Source organism: Pinus tabuliformis, chromosome 6 (genome assembly GCF_031772625.1).
Source record: "Pinus tabuliformis cultivar Carrire ecotype Pingquan chromosome 6, CPIR1, whole genome shotgun sequence".
Lineage (NCBI taxonomy): Eukaryota > Viridiplantae > Streptophyta > Pinopsida > Pinales > Pinaceae > Pinus > Pinus tabuliformis.
Window position 1 is genome coordinate 1,102,981,011 of NC_142292.1, and position 14,835 is coordinate 1,102,995,845.

The following is a 14,835-nucleotide window of genomic DNA, read 5'->3' on the forward strand; positions in this document are numbered from 1 at the left end:
TATATTTCTCTACTGACCCTTATAACAGGGACACTACCTCAAATTTTGGCTTGCAACTTACTTTGTAGCATATTTTCCCCAGTGTATCACCCCCTTTCTCACTAATATAATGTTGTATCGCTCTATAGATATTTAAGCTAACAATACACTCTTAAGTTTAGTCTTCAATCTTACCTTACATCTCTTTTGGCTCTTCACACTACTTCATTGAGCCTTTACCCAATAATACATCGATCCGCTATGGCTTAAGCCAGTGATACAATCGCACCTTTTGATATGGAACTCATCTTGCAACCTTGTCATATTAGTGTATTGCTCCATTATTGGACAATGTAGCAACACATTGCCCCACTGAGCATTAAGATAACATTGCATCACTCCCTCGATTGTCAAGCCACTGATATGTCATCTTTTTTTAGCCTTCCTTTCATGCATGATAATTCAATCTCAACTTTTCTTATGCATCACTAACTTAATTGCTAGTGTATACTTAGTTAAAAAATACATTTGTCAAGTTAAAAAGGACATTTATTGAGGAAATTAATGCACCTGAGCTTAGGAAAGCTCTTTAAAAGTCCCCATAGTGCTATCTTTTATCATATCTCTTCGATTTGGTGGGTAGAATACTTCGTATATGAAGTAACATAATTCATATGCCCTCATTAGAGCTAGAATAAGGCAGTTCAACCCATGCATGGTAAGATTTATCCCACTTAACTTGTAAATTTTGTCATTTTTTTTAGCGAGTTAATAAACAACTCATCTCTAGTTTTGGTCCTTTTTCTCACATTTTATTAGTAGATTGATCTTTATCAGATTAACTAGGCAAAGTTAAGGCACTCCTTTCAAAATATGGGGTTGCACTAGCTCTTTCCCCATCGACCCTAGCTCTCTCAAGCTCCCCACACACTAAAATTCCTCAAATAACACTGAGAAAAAGGTACAACGGTTCAACCCATCCTTAGAGATCACCCTTAGAATAAGGGAAAACCCCTCACAACCCCTAATTGGGCACTCTCACACTGTGCCATCTCGTCTTGACCCCAAAAATACGCCCTAGTAGCCATGACTTGGTTGTTTGGCTTTGGATCAATTCATCACAATAGTACAACCCTCAAATGTCTCTTACTTTGGACCAATAGCTCTACGTTTTTCTTTCCTTCACTTTCTAGGATTAACATCACTAAGGCACTTAATGTTTCACACCTAAGGAATCATCCCACCTCCTTAGTTCAAAATTTTCTATTAAAATTTAATCACTACTTCAATCCCCATAATTGAGTGCATAAGCACCTGTTTTTCTTGCCCAAAAACCCTAGGCTAGTCTTTGTAATGTAATGGAATATCTCTATGGAACCATATGAAGCCATCCCAGTTAGGATTGTGAGCTTTTTAACTATAACGATTGTTCAAAATGTTACCTCTGGTGAACTTGGCTACCCTTGCTATCTTTACCATAGTAATCCAACCTCTTGGTCTTAGTTCTTTTGTGAGATGGACCCATAGATAGGCACAACCAACCTTAAACCAAAACTTGTCATTTTCGTGCATCTAACATTGTGAGCTAATCTACATAATGGGTGCATGTTATTTTTATTACGCTGAGAGGCACATTCTACAACCCAGTATGACCCCGATGTGTAAGTATGTCACATCTATATATAGGAGCCTAAGGGTCATAATATAATTAGAGCCGACATAATAATAATAATCTAAGGGCACACTAATAACAATAGTGGGCTTCTATGGGGCACAATAATAACAATATGGGACTAAATGGGCACAACAATATAATAAGGGGGTTGTAGTAATAAAAATAAGGGTTTACACTAGTAGTATAGGGGCCTAACAAACTTGGTAAAAGCATTATTGATCACATATAAATCAATGCAAAAGTAAGAGAACTTATCTTTTATTAATCATAGGAAATCTGACTAGGTTCGGGACTTCCACGTACCACCCGACCATAGACATGGCTAAACCAAATCTCTCTTTCAGCAAGTCACACCCGTGCCATATTCCAAGCATGAATGTGGGATCTCATATAAAAACCAATCCAAGAACAACCAAGGGAATCCAGAGGTTAAACCACCTCCACCCTCACCAAACCGTGATCACACCAAACCGGTGCTTCGATCACAACCAAACCGAACATGGAATGCCATCCGGAATCCATCACTATCCTTGAAAAATTTTCTGTCTCTTTGTCTCTTAGGCTTTACCGCAATCCAACCTAGATCACTAAGCCCTAAACCGAGACTAGTCTCTCAGGATTTACCGCAATCCAAACCTGAATCACTAGGCCCTAAACCAAGACTTATCCCTCAGGCTTTACAGTGTATCCCAACAAAACCAGTCAAGGGATTCCTAGGCCTTTGGAAATGGAACTTGAGACCACCTCCGCCACAGATTTTGAAATCCATCCGGCAAACCAAAGTTCGAAAACTGAAATAAACATCCCCATATACCATGGCATCCGGAAAAAGGCTAGGCTAGGCTGAAAACCACTGTCATAACCCAGAAATACCATGCCATCGACAACAAGAGAACCATACACCAACATGCAAAGCCATGCATGTCCAAATGAGCTAGGAAATCACACATGCAAAAGGTTACTTGCAAGTATTCTTGCTAAATCTACTTGATAATGCTTTCCTTTCCCTATTCCTTGCTTTCTTTTCCTTTCCTTTCCTTGCCTTCCCTTTCCTTTGCTTCAAACTAGAGTGCTCCAAGAAAATTCTAAGTGACCAAAAGAGTGAGAGAGAGAAAAAATAATGAGAGAGCTCCAAACTTGAATTTGACAAAAGCCATGAACTAATCCTCAGAAGCCATTTTATGCATGAGGCCTCTAATTTCTTCATTTTCCATTATTTTCCTTCAATTTCATCTTCACATGCAACCTGTGACCTTTTACCTTCTTTTTCTCTTAATTTCCTTTATTTTCATAAATAAATGTGCCAAAAATGCCCTTTTTCCTTTTAATGCCTTTGCTTTAGCCTTTGCCAATTTCCTTAACCAAAACACACATCTAGTGATGCCCACTAGGATATCTTTGCCCAACATTCAACTTGGAATACTTGTCACTTTCCTGTGGTCTTATTTTGCCTTTATTAACTTTTATTACATGAACTTTTCACCAGGGTTGTTACACAAGGTATAGAAGTGTTTCACTTTGCTACTGGTGCATTAATTCTTCCTTTTTAGCAATCATAAATGTGAGTTCTACATAGCGAAGAAGCTTTTCAGGTGAGAAGGATTTTTTCCCCCTGTTTTTGTTTGTGCTTCAGGATTTGACTAACTAAATTTATTGAAGATTTATAATTGTACTAACATCCCATTCACTAGATATATTCCCAAATCCCTGAGTGGTTTTGTAGGTACAACTCCATGGTAATTTAAGCAACTTTCTATCATGAACCTTTACCATGAGCACACTTCTAGGAACACCAATCCAACTAGCCAGATTGAAGTTGTTGCAAAGAAGATCATTTAGAAGCAAGAAAATGGCAGGGAGAAAACCAAAGCAAACAAATTTGGTTAGATCATCATTTGAAAGCGGGAAAATCACATTTCACAAGTCATTGTTGAACTATAAGACTAAATATGTGATGCAACAGATGATGAATCATCGGTCGATGCTAGAATCGAGGCACCTATACCCACCATGAATTCAACAACAAAACCAGAAGACAAAAAGTTAACGTAGTTGGAGTTTAAGGTTGTAGTTGGATTTTGAGATCCAACGCACCATGTGCCTGGAGTCGAGCATCCATGGAATGGATGAGCACGTTCCCCTGTTTGTTCCATGCAGTCAGTTCTATATATGTGAATGTGAGTAGTCGGTGAAGCATATTCAAGAGGATGGCTTTGAATATGAACATGTGGCTCTGGTAAGTAGGTTCCAAGAAGGGGACATTCAAGGATTCAATGGCTTGCAAATTGCAAAACCTAGTTATGTTAATGAAAATTTCAATTAGAGTATAAAACTAAAATATTAAAGTCAATTTTGGCTCTTGAATTTTTAGTATTTATAGTTAGGTACATTAAGCTCTAGTCTAGTGCTTCACATATTCGTTCATGATATGCTGCAGGAATTGCAATCCATATATAGGGGAATAGGTTTAATGGTCTTATATTGATAGGCTCCTCTCTGCAAATGTAGTGAATAGACAAAGGCTATAACTTTTAGGGTTTCTAAATCACTAGAAAAACAGGTGCAATTATTATGTTTCTATGGGGGTTTTCCTTCAAAAAAATAAAAAAATCAAATTCTAAATATCATTATTCCTATTATGTACAGAATAAGAGCCATTTCTTAAACAATAATTTAACGTATCATGTTCTCTCTCCATTGGGAGGGGTTTGTTTGCTATCTAGCAACAGAGCCATACTTAAGCTAAAGAGCTTACTTCGAGAGCTTAATTCAAGGCATTGATTGATGCATGTTCAATTGATACATGTTCTTTCCATACCTGAGCTAAATAGTTTAATTCAAGACGAGGCTTCCATTGATGCATGTTCTTTGACTGTGTTCTAGAAGGTGACAAAACCCTTGCTACAAAGCTTTGTTCCATGTGAGAAAAGAGAATCATAGAGAGAGAACTCCATAGCTATTGCAGGGTGCATAGGACTCCGAGGACAAGTTGATTCATGTATGGTTGAACGAACTGTTCACAGGTAATAGACATTGTATTTTTATGCGATGGTAGTGACGCAGAGGCAGAGGTAGTGACGGGTGGTGAAGTGTTGCAGAGGACATGTAGATAGCCATGTGGCATAAGTGACAAGTGAAGATATATATTATGAAACCAAGAAAACCAAATCTACATTTAATGCTAATGAAGTAATTCTAACATTACTTTCAGTAACCCAAAACAATGATTTAGATTTGAACTAAGAAATCATACAAAAAATATATAAATCTACCTCGGGAAGAGGCCAAATAAGATGAGCAAATATCTTATTGGTTAAGAAAATCATTGCATGTATTTAATTGGTTGACAGACACTCTTTTATGAAATACAACTTAAAAGTATAATTTAATTTGAGGAATAACTAATATCAATGTTAAAATTTGATTACTAAGAGTCCATGTTGTGATGGCACAGACTATTAATAATTGTTATATGTAATGAAGTTGAAGTTAACACTGAGAAGGATATCATGCTTTAGTGTCTCATGTTTAAGAAACATTGTAATACCCAGTTAAATAAATATTTTTGAGATTTTAATACATTTTGTTAAGTTTACTTTTTTTAAACAATGTTTTAGGTACAATAATAATAATGCATCATGGTTAAGTGATAAAGTGATTTAGGTAAGAACGAAGAGGGTGTGTCTTCCTATGGTAGCATGATCCTACACTCTCAGTGACACCAGATTGGATTTATTGGTCAATATTGATTGTTTCTCAATCCCAAATCACAATCGATTAACATATATATTTATTTTTGATTGCACGAAACCGATTTTACTCTTCACAAAAAACTTTCCCCCTCACTTTCATTTAACTTCATTTTAATAGAGTACACGTGAATATGAAAGACATGGGCATTGAGAGGCCAATAATAATATAAAATTTCAAAAGTGATAGATTAACAAGTGCTACATAGTAGCTTATACCTACCCCTTCGTAAAAAAAAATAGGGAAACTATCTCATTATTGTGATATATTAAAATAATTAGCAACTAAGCTTTGCAAATGTAGTTGTAAAACGTATCTTTGGGGTAGGATTGGTTTTAATCTATTTCAAGATGTTGAAAATTATCATTTAATATACATTTTAACTCAAAAAACTAAGAAATAATACAATGTGTTGTTTATAAATAACTACTTATACTATATAGTTTGTTTTGGATGTTCTTTGAAATATTAAATGTTATAACTATATTAAGTAAATATAAAATGGTAAACATACTTAGTGATGATAAACATATAAATTTAAAAATATAAAGAAGTTATTTATTATGGAGATTACAAAATTAGCTTACAAAATTATTAGACATTTTTCATGTTAATTATAATAGTAAATTTTTTAATTAATATAAAAAAATATTTTGCAACATTTAACAAAGAAATGTATCAATTACCTAATTATGTGATGTCTCACTCACTTAATTATGGAATGCAATAAAAAAAAACAAAATTTGATGTGACTCATGTACTCTTGGCTTAAATAATTATGGAATGCAATAAAAACCAAAACAAAATTTGATGTGACCCATGTACTCTTGGCTCATTATTTGAGGCATTGAGCAATAACATGTCCAAATTGACAACCAATCTCATGAGAGATAAATGTCAATAAAATAAATTGCAAAAAATAAATAAATAATAAAAAAATTTAAAGTTGCACTTTGTTAAATTGAAAAATATTTCTCATGTTTGACTGAATTAATAGAGAGTCAACAAATATCCAATGCATAATACCTACCTAGGGGCAAGTATAATAAAGGCTACCTACATTGGGAAAACAAAAGTTGAATTTTTTTGACATGGTCTATGCTCTCTTGCCTCTCTCATTGCTTATTCGACACAGAGTGGGATTTGACACCTTATAATGTGTTTAGAAGTTCTTAACTAACAACATCCATAACTATTTGCACAAGTATGGTATGTAATGTCGCCAAAGGCATCAAAGACAATTTAGGGAGAAAAAAGTATATTGGGTGTATGGTGTAAATTAAATAAAAGAAAGTAGTATGTTTGTTAATGTATAATATGATTGCATATATATATATATATATATATATATATATATACTTCTCTTATAACTCTCATACCCAAGTTGGCCTTTTGCTCTAAATGTTTTTACATTTGCACAATGAGGTCACCGACTTTTTGAAATACCTTGGAATACAATGTTTAATGGGTTCAAGATTTCCCATGATACATTATCATGATGTTCACAACAATTTAGAGTGGATATTGATCATCATATTCCTAGAGATCACTATATTTGTAGTTTTGTGCCTTTTGAAAAAAAGACTAAGGAGTGGTTGATTTACCTTTTCCTAGTATATTATAAATTCAAAGTTAGATGATGGTGTTTATTTCATGATTTAGAAGGCTCATTAGCCACTTTTTCATAAGGATAGATTTTATTGAGGAATTGTTTCATCACACGTATCATCTCTTAATTAAAATAGGTGCAATGACACCTTAGAACTAGATAGTATTATCTCTTTCTTGGAGTCATTACATTATGTTTTGGGCACACTCTGGAAAATAAACATTGTATGTCATCAACATCTACCATATGGTCAAGATAGCCCCATAACATATGGTTAACATAACCCTATCTTAGACTTCATCATAGAAATGCAAACTCATTTGAAACCCACACAATATATATTAAGCCCTAGGTAACGACTTGTGTTAAGCATGAATCCCCACGTAAAATCAATAGATATTGAGTCATTTCTATTGTTATATCAGTGTTATCAACTGAAACCTAAAATTGTAATTATAACATTTGTCTCCTATATACTTATATATACATTAAGGATACTAGTTTTAGAATCATATCATCTTGTACATTTATTCTATTATAAAGGAGGATTGCCCCCTTGAAATTTTTTATCTTTCAATCTTTTATCTACTTATCAAGATATGGAGTTACTTCGCTCTTTCTATTTTTAGGCTTTTTTTGGTGTTTGTTGTCTAAAAATTGGTATCAAAGGCTACAATCTAGGGGTTTTTCTTCTTCAATCAAGACATCTTGGTGGTTTCATTATAAATGTTTTATGGGATGTTTTAGAAAATGAAATTTTTGGGGGTTTGAGACGAAATATCACAATACACGTGGTCGAAATTTTAGGTTTTGGTTCGATATATTTTCTAAGATATAGCCTATGGAAGTTATGGTTTGTGACTACCATTAAAATAATTTTCAAACGAGTAATATTTTAATATTCACTATATATTTTTGAAAAGAAGTTTCACACTATGAAATTTTCAGGATATTGAAGAAACATAGCAAAATACTTGTGGTAAAAATTCCAAGTTTTAGGTCATTATACTTTTAGAGATATAGGTTGTGAAAGTTAGGGTTTTTTGCTAATCATGAAATTATTCTCAAATGAGTTAGTTGAGAATTTTTGCTATAATGTTTCTTAGTGAAGTTTCATGCTATGATGTTTTTAAAATTTTCAAAAGACATGTCTAAGTACTTATGGAAGAAATTTTGGGTTTTGAGATGCTACAATTTATGAAATAAAAGTTGTGGAAATTAGGATTTTTTACTAGTCCAAAAAAGAGTATCAAAAAGGTGTTCTTGTTAGAATTTCCATATCAAAAACTCAGCAAGTCCAAAGTGAGTGCCACTAGTTCCTTAGGAAAGAAGATAAACTATGGTATTTCAGGTAAAAATTTTAGAAGCATATTTAAAATATGATTATGTGGTATTCCATACATGTTCATTTTTTCTAAGGGACCAAGAATCAATAGATTTTGGGAAGTCACTATAACTATCGCTTGGAACATCAAGTTTTGGTTAGACCTATGACATTATAGAGAAGACATATCAAAGTACTATGAGCCAAATTTCAAACTTAAAAAGGATGAAATTCTAGAGATATGTCGAGAGTAAGGTCGACTTCGTAACAATCTCCAAATAAGGGTTTTAAAACTACATAACTTACAATTGGTAAAATTTTATATTGAAATGCTTGTTTTTGGTGTTTCAAATTTATGATAAAAAGAAAAAAGAGGAGCATTATTATTGTTTTTCCACATGGATGAAGGTATTCCAAAAAATTCTACACCGATTAAACCTCCAGAAAGGTCAACCATGACTAATAATAAAAATGAAGAGATACATAACTAGCTATCTAGATTGGAGAATTAAATTAAAGAAGTGAATGGCATGTTAGTGAAAAGTTTGATTTTGATAAATGCACAAACATAAATAGAATAGAAGATGGAAAATATAGATAAAATTTGTTAGCCATGCTCTTGCATACCCTATATGAGAGGATACATAAAGATGATATTGGGATAACAAGTTGTCGATGCCCAAACACATTTGGGGAATATTTTAACAAATATGGAGAATGCAAGGATGGAGTCGCATAATTATGATATTCATGAATTCAACGTTCACATCTTCGTGGGTGCAACTTGGTTCTAAGGAACCACTTAATTCCCAAGATTGATATAAGGAAGTTGATAGTAAAGATCCTATAACATGGATATTCTAGATGGTGCAATTCTTTGATCTATGCCAAGTGCAAATAATAAAAAAGATCACTCTTGCATCCTTGTATTTAGAAAATTATCAATTTTTCTAATATCAATGGCTTTGTGAAAGAAAAAAGGCTTTTAGTATGTTTTGGTCCAGTTTTTGGGATGATGGTGATATTAGGATAAATGCATTCTTTCGTTGATTGATAAATCTTTGCAAAGTGGTCTAGTTACAAAGCACATTCAACAATTCCAAAATCTAATTTTTAGGGCAAAGACCACTCTAAAGGACAATTTGTTAGATCTCTTTATGGACACTTTAGAGTAAAACATTAACCATGAGATGTGTCTCTTCTAACCTAAATATTTAGAGCATACTTTTAGTGTGGCAAGGAACGTTTAAAGTAAAAATATGGCTACTAGAAGAGTGATCAATAACAACTATAGAGAACATGATGTTGCCTCCCTTAGTCTCACTCAACCTACAAGGTTGACATCTCAGCAAATTAATGAAAGGACAAAAAAGGGACTATGTTTCAATTGTGATAGTAAGTATAGTAAGGGAGACAAATGTAGTGAGAATAAATTATTATACATAGATTATGAAAAGGAAGAAGATCAATAATTAGGGTTCATATCAAGATCTAGGACTTGAGGAGACTACATTAACCATATCGAGTCATACATTGGTTGGCATTAGTACTCCAAAAAACCTCAAGATAGAATGATATATCAAAACTAAAATGGTAATAATGTTGATCGATTCTAATAGTATATGTAACTCCATTAATTGCAAATTAGAAAAACTTCTCAATTTCTTTGTATTTATAGTACCCAAGCTTCACGTAATGATTGCAATGGAGGTACCATAAATTGTTTATTGAATATGGGGGGAATATTTACTGAATAGTCTCATGATTGAAATCCAAATAGGTCATGTCAATGTTTTATTAGGGTTCCAATGGTAACAATCATTGGGAATAGTGGCTCTTGACTTTTAGAAACTTTTCATAAGACTTTCCTCATAAGGAAACGAATTTGAATTCAAGGGTATTCAAGGGAAGCCTTTAAAGTGATAATCTCTAATAGCATGAAAAAAATACTCGAAAGGAACACCATGGTGTAACTATAGAATTGTGCTCACTAAATGTTTAAACATCTATACCCTTTGCTCTAGTGGATCTCCAAAAAGTTATCAAAAACCATTCTAATCTATTTGATAGATTCTTAAGGGTTTTCAACTTACTCTTATGGTCATGCTATTGATTTTCAACTAGGAAGTATACCACCTAACATTAGGCCTTATATGCACCCATATGCGCAAAAATTCATGATTGAATCTATGATTCAATAAATGTTAGAGGGAGACATGATTCAAACAAGCCAAAGTGATTTTTTTGCACCACCGGTGATGGTTAAGAAGAATAAGGTTCATGGAATATGTGTCCAAATTATGGACAACTCAACAAAATGACCATGAAAGATAAGTTTTCTATTCCTATCATAAATGAATTATTAGATGAATTGCAAGGGACACTTTTCTTTACAAAGCAGGATCTCCATTTTGGATATCATCAAATCTAAATGAGGTAAGAAGACATACCAAAAACATCCCTTAGAACATGTGATGACCATTATGTGTTTTTGATCATGTCCTTTAGTCTTATTAATGCACCTTCAACATCTCAAACCTTGACAAATCTTATTTCAAACCTTTCCTAAGAAAAAAATTGTTAGTTTTTTTTGATGATATATTAATGTAGAAAACAATGTGGGAAGAGCATGTACAAGATGTAGACATAGTCTTAAAACTATTGAAAGAGAAACAACTATATGAAAAGCCTTCAAAATGTGCCTTTTGGGTTCAAGAAGTGAAATATTTGGGTCATATTGTATCTCACAAAGGTGTCAAAACTAAATCTATGATGGAATGTCTAATTTAAAGACCTTGAAGAATCTTAGAGGATTGTTATGATTGATAGGCTATTACTGTAAGTGTGTCAATAATTATGGTTAAATAGTAGCACCTCTAACAATGCTATGAAAAAGGGGGTATTTTCTTGGACTCAAAAAACAACCAAAAGTTTAAAAAAACTTAAAGAAGCTATGTATACACCTCCTCTCTTGGCCATGCTTGACTTCATCAAGGCCCTTATTGTGGAGTTTTATTCCTCATGACATGTCATTGGTGTAGTTTTAATGCAAGAAGGTATACCCCTCACATTTAAAAGTAACCAAATTAAGGGAAAGACCTTACTCAAACCAATTTATAAAAAGGACATGTTGTCCATATTGCATGTAGTTAAGAAATGATGCCTTTACCTAATAGGAAGAAACTTTAAGGTGAAAATATATCATGATAGTTTGAATTCTTTCTTAGAACAATGATTATCTTAAAAAGAGCAACAAACAGGGGTTACAAGGATGCCAGGCTACAAATTTGAATTTATATACAGAAAATAAAACATGTTATGATAATAGATGCACTTTCAAGGAAGAAGAAAAACAAAGAGTTTACTATGTGCAATTTCCATTCCACAATCTGATTGGGTGGAACAAACAAGGATAGAATGGAAGCAAGATCATAAGGTACACAAGATTATTCAACAACTACAAGAAGACTCAAGTGAATTAAATAAATTAATGTGGAAGAGTGATTTGTTGTGGTATCAAAATCACCTATATTTCTGTATAAATTCTCAACTCAAACAAAATTTCCTTTTGGAATTGCACATTTCTATGATAGTACATTTAGGGTTCTTAGAAACTTACCATGGGATGAAGATAAATTTTTGGGGGAAGGTATTAAAACTAATATTCAAAAGTTCAAGGTTGGATATGTAGTCTACCAATAGAATATGGAATATACAATCAAGGGCCTAAGTCTCCTACAACCATTATCTATACCGAGTCAAATGTTGGGAAGATGTTTTAGTGGCTTTTATTATAGGTCTACCAAAATATGATCTAAAGAATGTCATCGTGGTAGTAGTTGATCGACTCACAAAGTATGATCACTTTTTCTCTCTTTCTCATCCTTTTAAATTAAGTGCAGTGGCCACAACATTCATGTAAATATTTCAAAAGCTACATGGAATCCCCAAATCATTATAAGTGACAAAGATATAATTTTCACTGAAATTTTTTGGACTAAATTATTCTCTTGTTGAGATACTCAATTGGCTCATGACTCTATTATATAGCTAATTGGGTGGACAAATTAAGGTTGTGAATAAATGTATAAAATGATAACTTCATTATCTTGCATATGATGAATAGACACAATGGATTAAGTGGTTTCCCATGGTATAATAATGTACAACACATCCTTCTATACTTCATAAATAATGTCCCCATTTTTATGGAACTTTATGGATATCATCCTCCATCCATTACATCACCCTTGAAAGCAAAATTGAAGGTTCAAGTAGTGGCCAACCACATAAAGCACTGACATAAGGTTATCAAACTATTGAAGGAAAACTTGGTCACGTCAAAAAATAGGATGAAACAACAAGAAAATCAATATTGCAATGAAAATGAATTTGAAGTAGGGTATTGGGTATATTTGATGCTACAACATACAAACAATGTCCCTCGAGCAACAAAAGGACAAAAAATTAACATGCAAGTATTATGGTCCCTATAAGGTGTTGCTGAGGATTTGAAGTATTGCTTACAAATTGTAGTTGCCTGCATCTTCATATGTACATCTAATCTTCCATGCTTCTTGCTTAAGGAAAGAAATTGAAGACAAGGTTCTAGTTCAAACTACTTTATCAAATTAATGAAGAAGGAAAAAATTACTAGAATTAGAAACATCCTTGAAACAAGGATTAAGTAGCTATAAAATCAAGTAATTATTGAGTACCTCATCAAGTTGAAATACCTACCAATAAAAGAAGTGACATGGGAAGATGAGTTGTTCATACAGAAGCATTTGTAGCTAATCAAGTGTTGAGGGCAACACTTGTTTAAGGCAAGAGACATGTTAAGCACTAGAAAAGGCCTCAGGTTAAACATAAAACCCTATGTAAAAGTTGTGAGTATTGAGTTATTTATATTGTTATATTAGTGTTGTTTGCTAGACCTTTTCATTGTAATTATAACATTTTTTTCTCCTATATATGTACCATGGAGACCTACTTTAGAATCACTGTCATCTTGTACATTTGTTCTATTGTAAAGCAAGATCTTCCCCTCAGAGAGGCTTATCTTTCATTCTTAGTTATACTTCTCAAGGCATAGAGTGACTTCTCTCCCTATTTTCAGGCTATTTTGATATTATGCCCCCTCAACCAAGTCTTAATTATCAGACATTAAATTCATATTTGGTCACAGATGGTGGAATAGGTAATACATTTAATACAACTATTCTATAAGTATACTTATTTTATGATGATCATCTAAACAAGATCCTTGATGATTTTATAGTTATGAATAATGAAAATTAAACTACCTAATACTTTGTCAACTATCTTAATTACAACAATTCAATCATACATTATTTAACTATGTTAATTACTAGAATTTCAATTCTACAGTCTTAATTTACCTTTTTCAAATACCCTGATTATTAAAACTTTAACTATACCTTTATCTTGTTTGTAAATTTATTTGTTTTTCACTTAATTTTTAATTATTAATTTTTTTAAAATTTTGTTAAATTAAATAATTAAAAACTCCGCATTTGACTGTCTTATATATCTTACCATTTAATTAATCTTATATTATGCTAATTTATTATGGTGTCATTATCCTAAAATTATAGGTTTTCTTTATATCGTATATTTTAATATTTTAAGGTTCTCATGTTTAATTGTATTTTCATTTTAAATATATTTGCATCATTTCATAGGCCATGAGTAAAGATTCGATTTTTTTTTAAAGTAAATATGATGTTAAGTCATCAATATGCATTCCTTTAAAATATTAAATGTTATACAAGCTGAAATATAGGCTATTAAACCCAAACCCTTTAAATTCAATATTTTTAATTTATATATATATAATACTTTGTTGTTATATATTTTACTGCATCTTCTTACAAATTGTATTTGTATTGTATTGTTTTATTAGCATGAAGAAGACGTTGGAAAGGTATAAAAGGTGTTCATATGCACTGCAACATTCTACAAACGTTCGAGATCGGGAAACAACACAGGTAATAGGTAATAGGTATTACTGCACACTCTACTTTCTCCCTTTATTTTTTCACGAGTGAAAGTGAACGCCAACGCCAACGCCAACGCCAATTCCCGATGCCAACATTATAGTACACAAAACGTAACTGTATTTTATTAATTTAAACGAAGACCTTTTTTTCAATTCATCTAGGCAATTTCCTTTCTTCTTCAAAGTGATTTATAATTCCAGAGAAAACAGAGTAAATTTATCTTAAAAAAAAAAAAGAAAAGAGCAAGCATAATGATTTCAAAGATATGCATCCATCCATGCATGTCTGAAAAAAGATATGCATCCATCCATGCATGTTATATGTACCGCCAAATAACATGTTCAAAATCATATTACACTTAACTATTTTACAATATAATTTAAACAAGTTAAAATCTGGATTTTTGCCTGTGGTATTTTTTAGATTAATTTTGCTCAATATTTTGTTAAAAATTTAGAGAAATAGTTGGAATCAT

At 32.4% G+C, this 14,835-nt stretch overlaps 1 protein-coding gene across 1 annotated transcript in view; it reads left to right on the forward strand.

Moving 5' to 3' along the window:
- The window catches only part of LOC149262767 (MADS-box transcription factor 6-like), a 204,809-nt gene extending 190,399 nt beyond the window's left edge, over window positions 1-14,410 (forward strand). Inside the window, exon 2 of the mRNA XM_089386439.1 lies at window positions 14,264-14,410. Coding sequence (XP_089242565.1) covers window positions 14,264-14,408 — 145 coding nt within the window. The 3' untranslated portion in view covers window positions 14,409-14,410. The remainder of the gene's footprint in view (window positions 1-14,263) is intronic.
- Window positions 14,411-14,835: the final 425 nt, after the last annotated feature.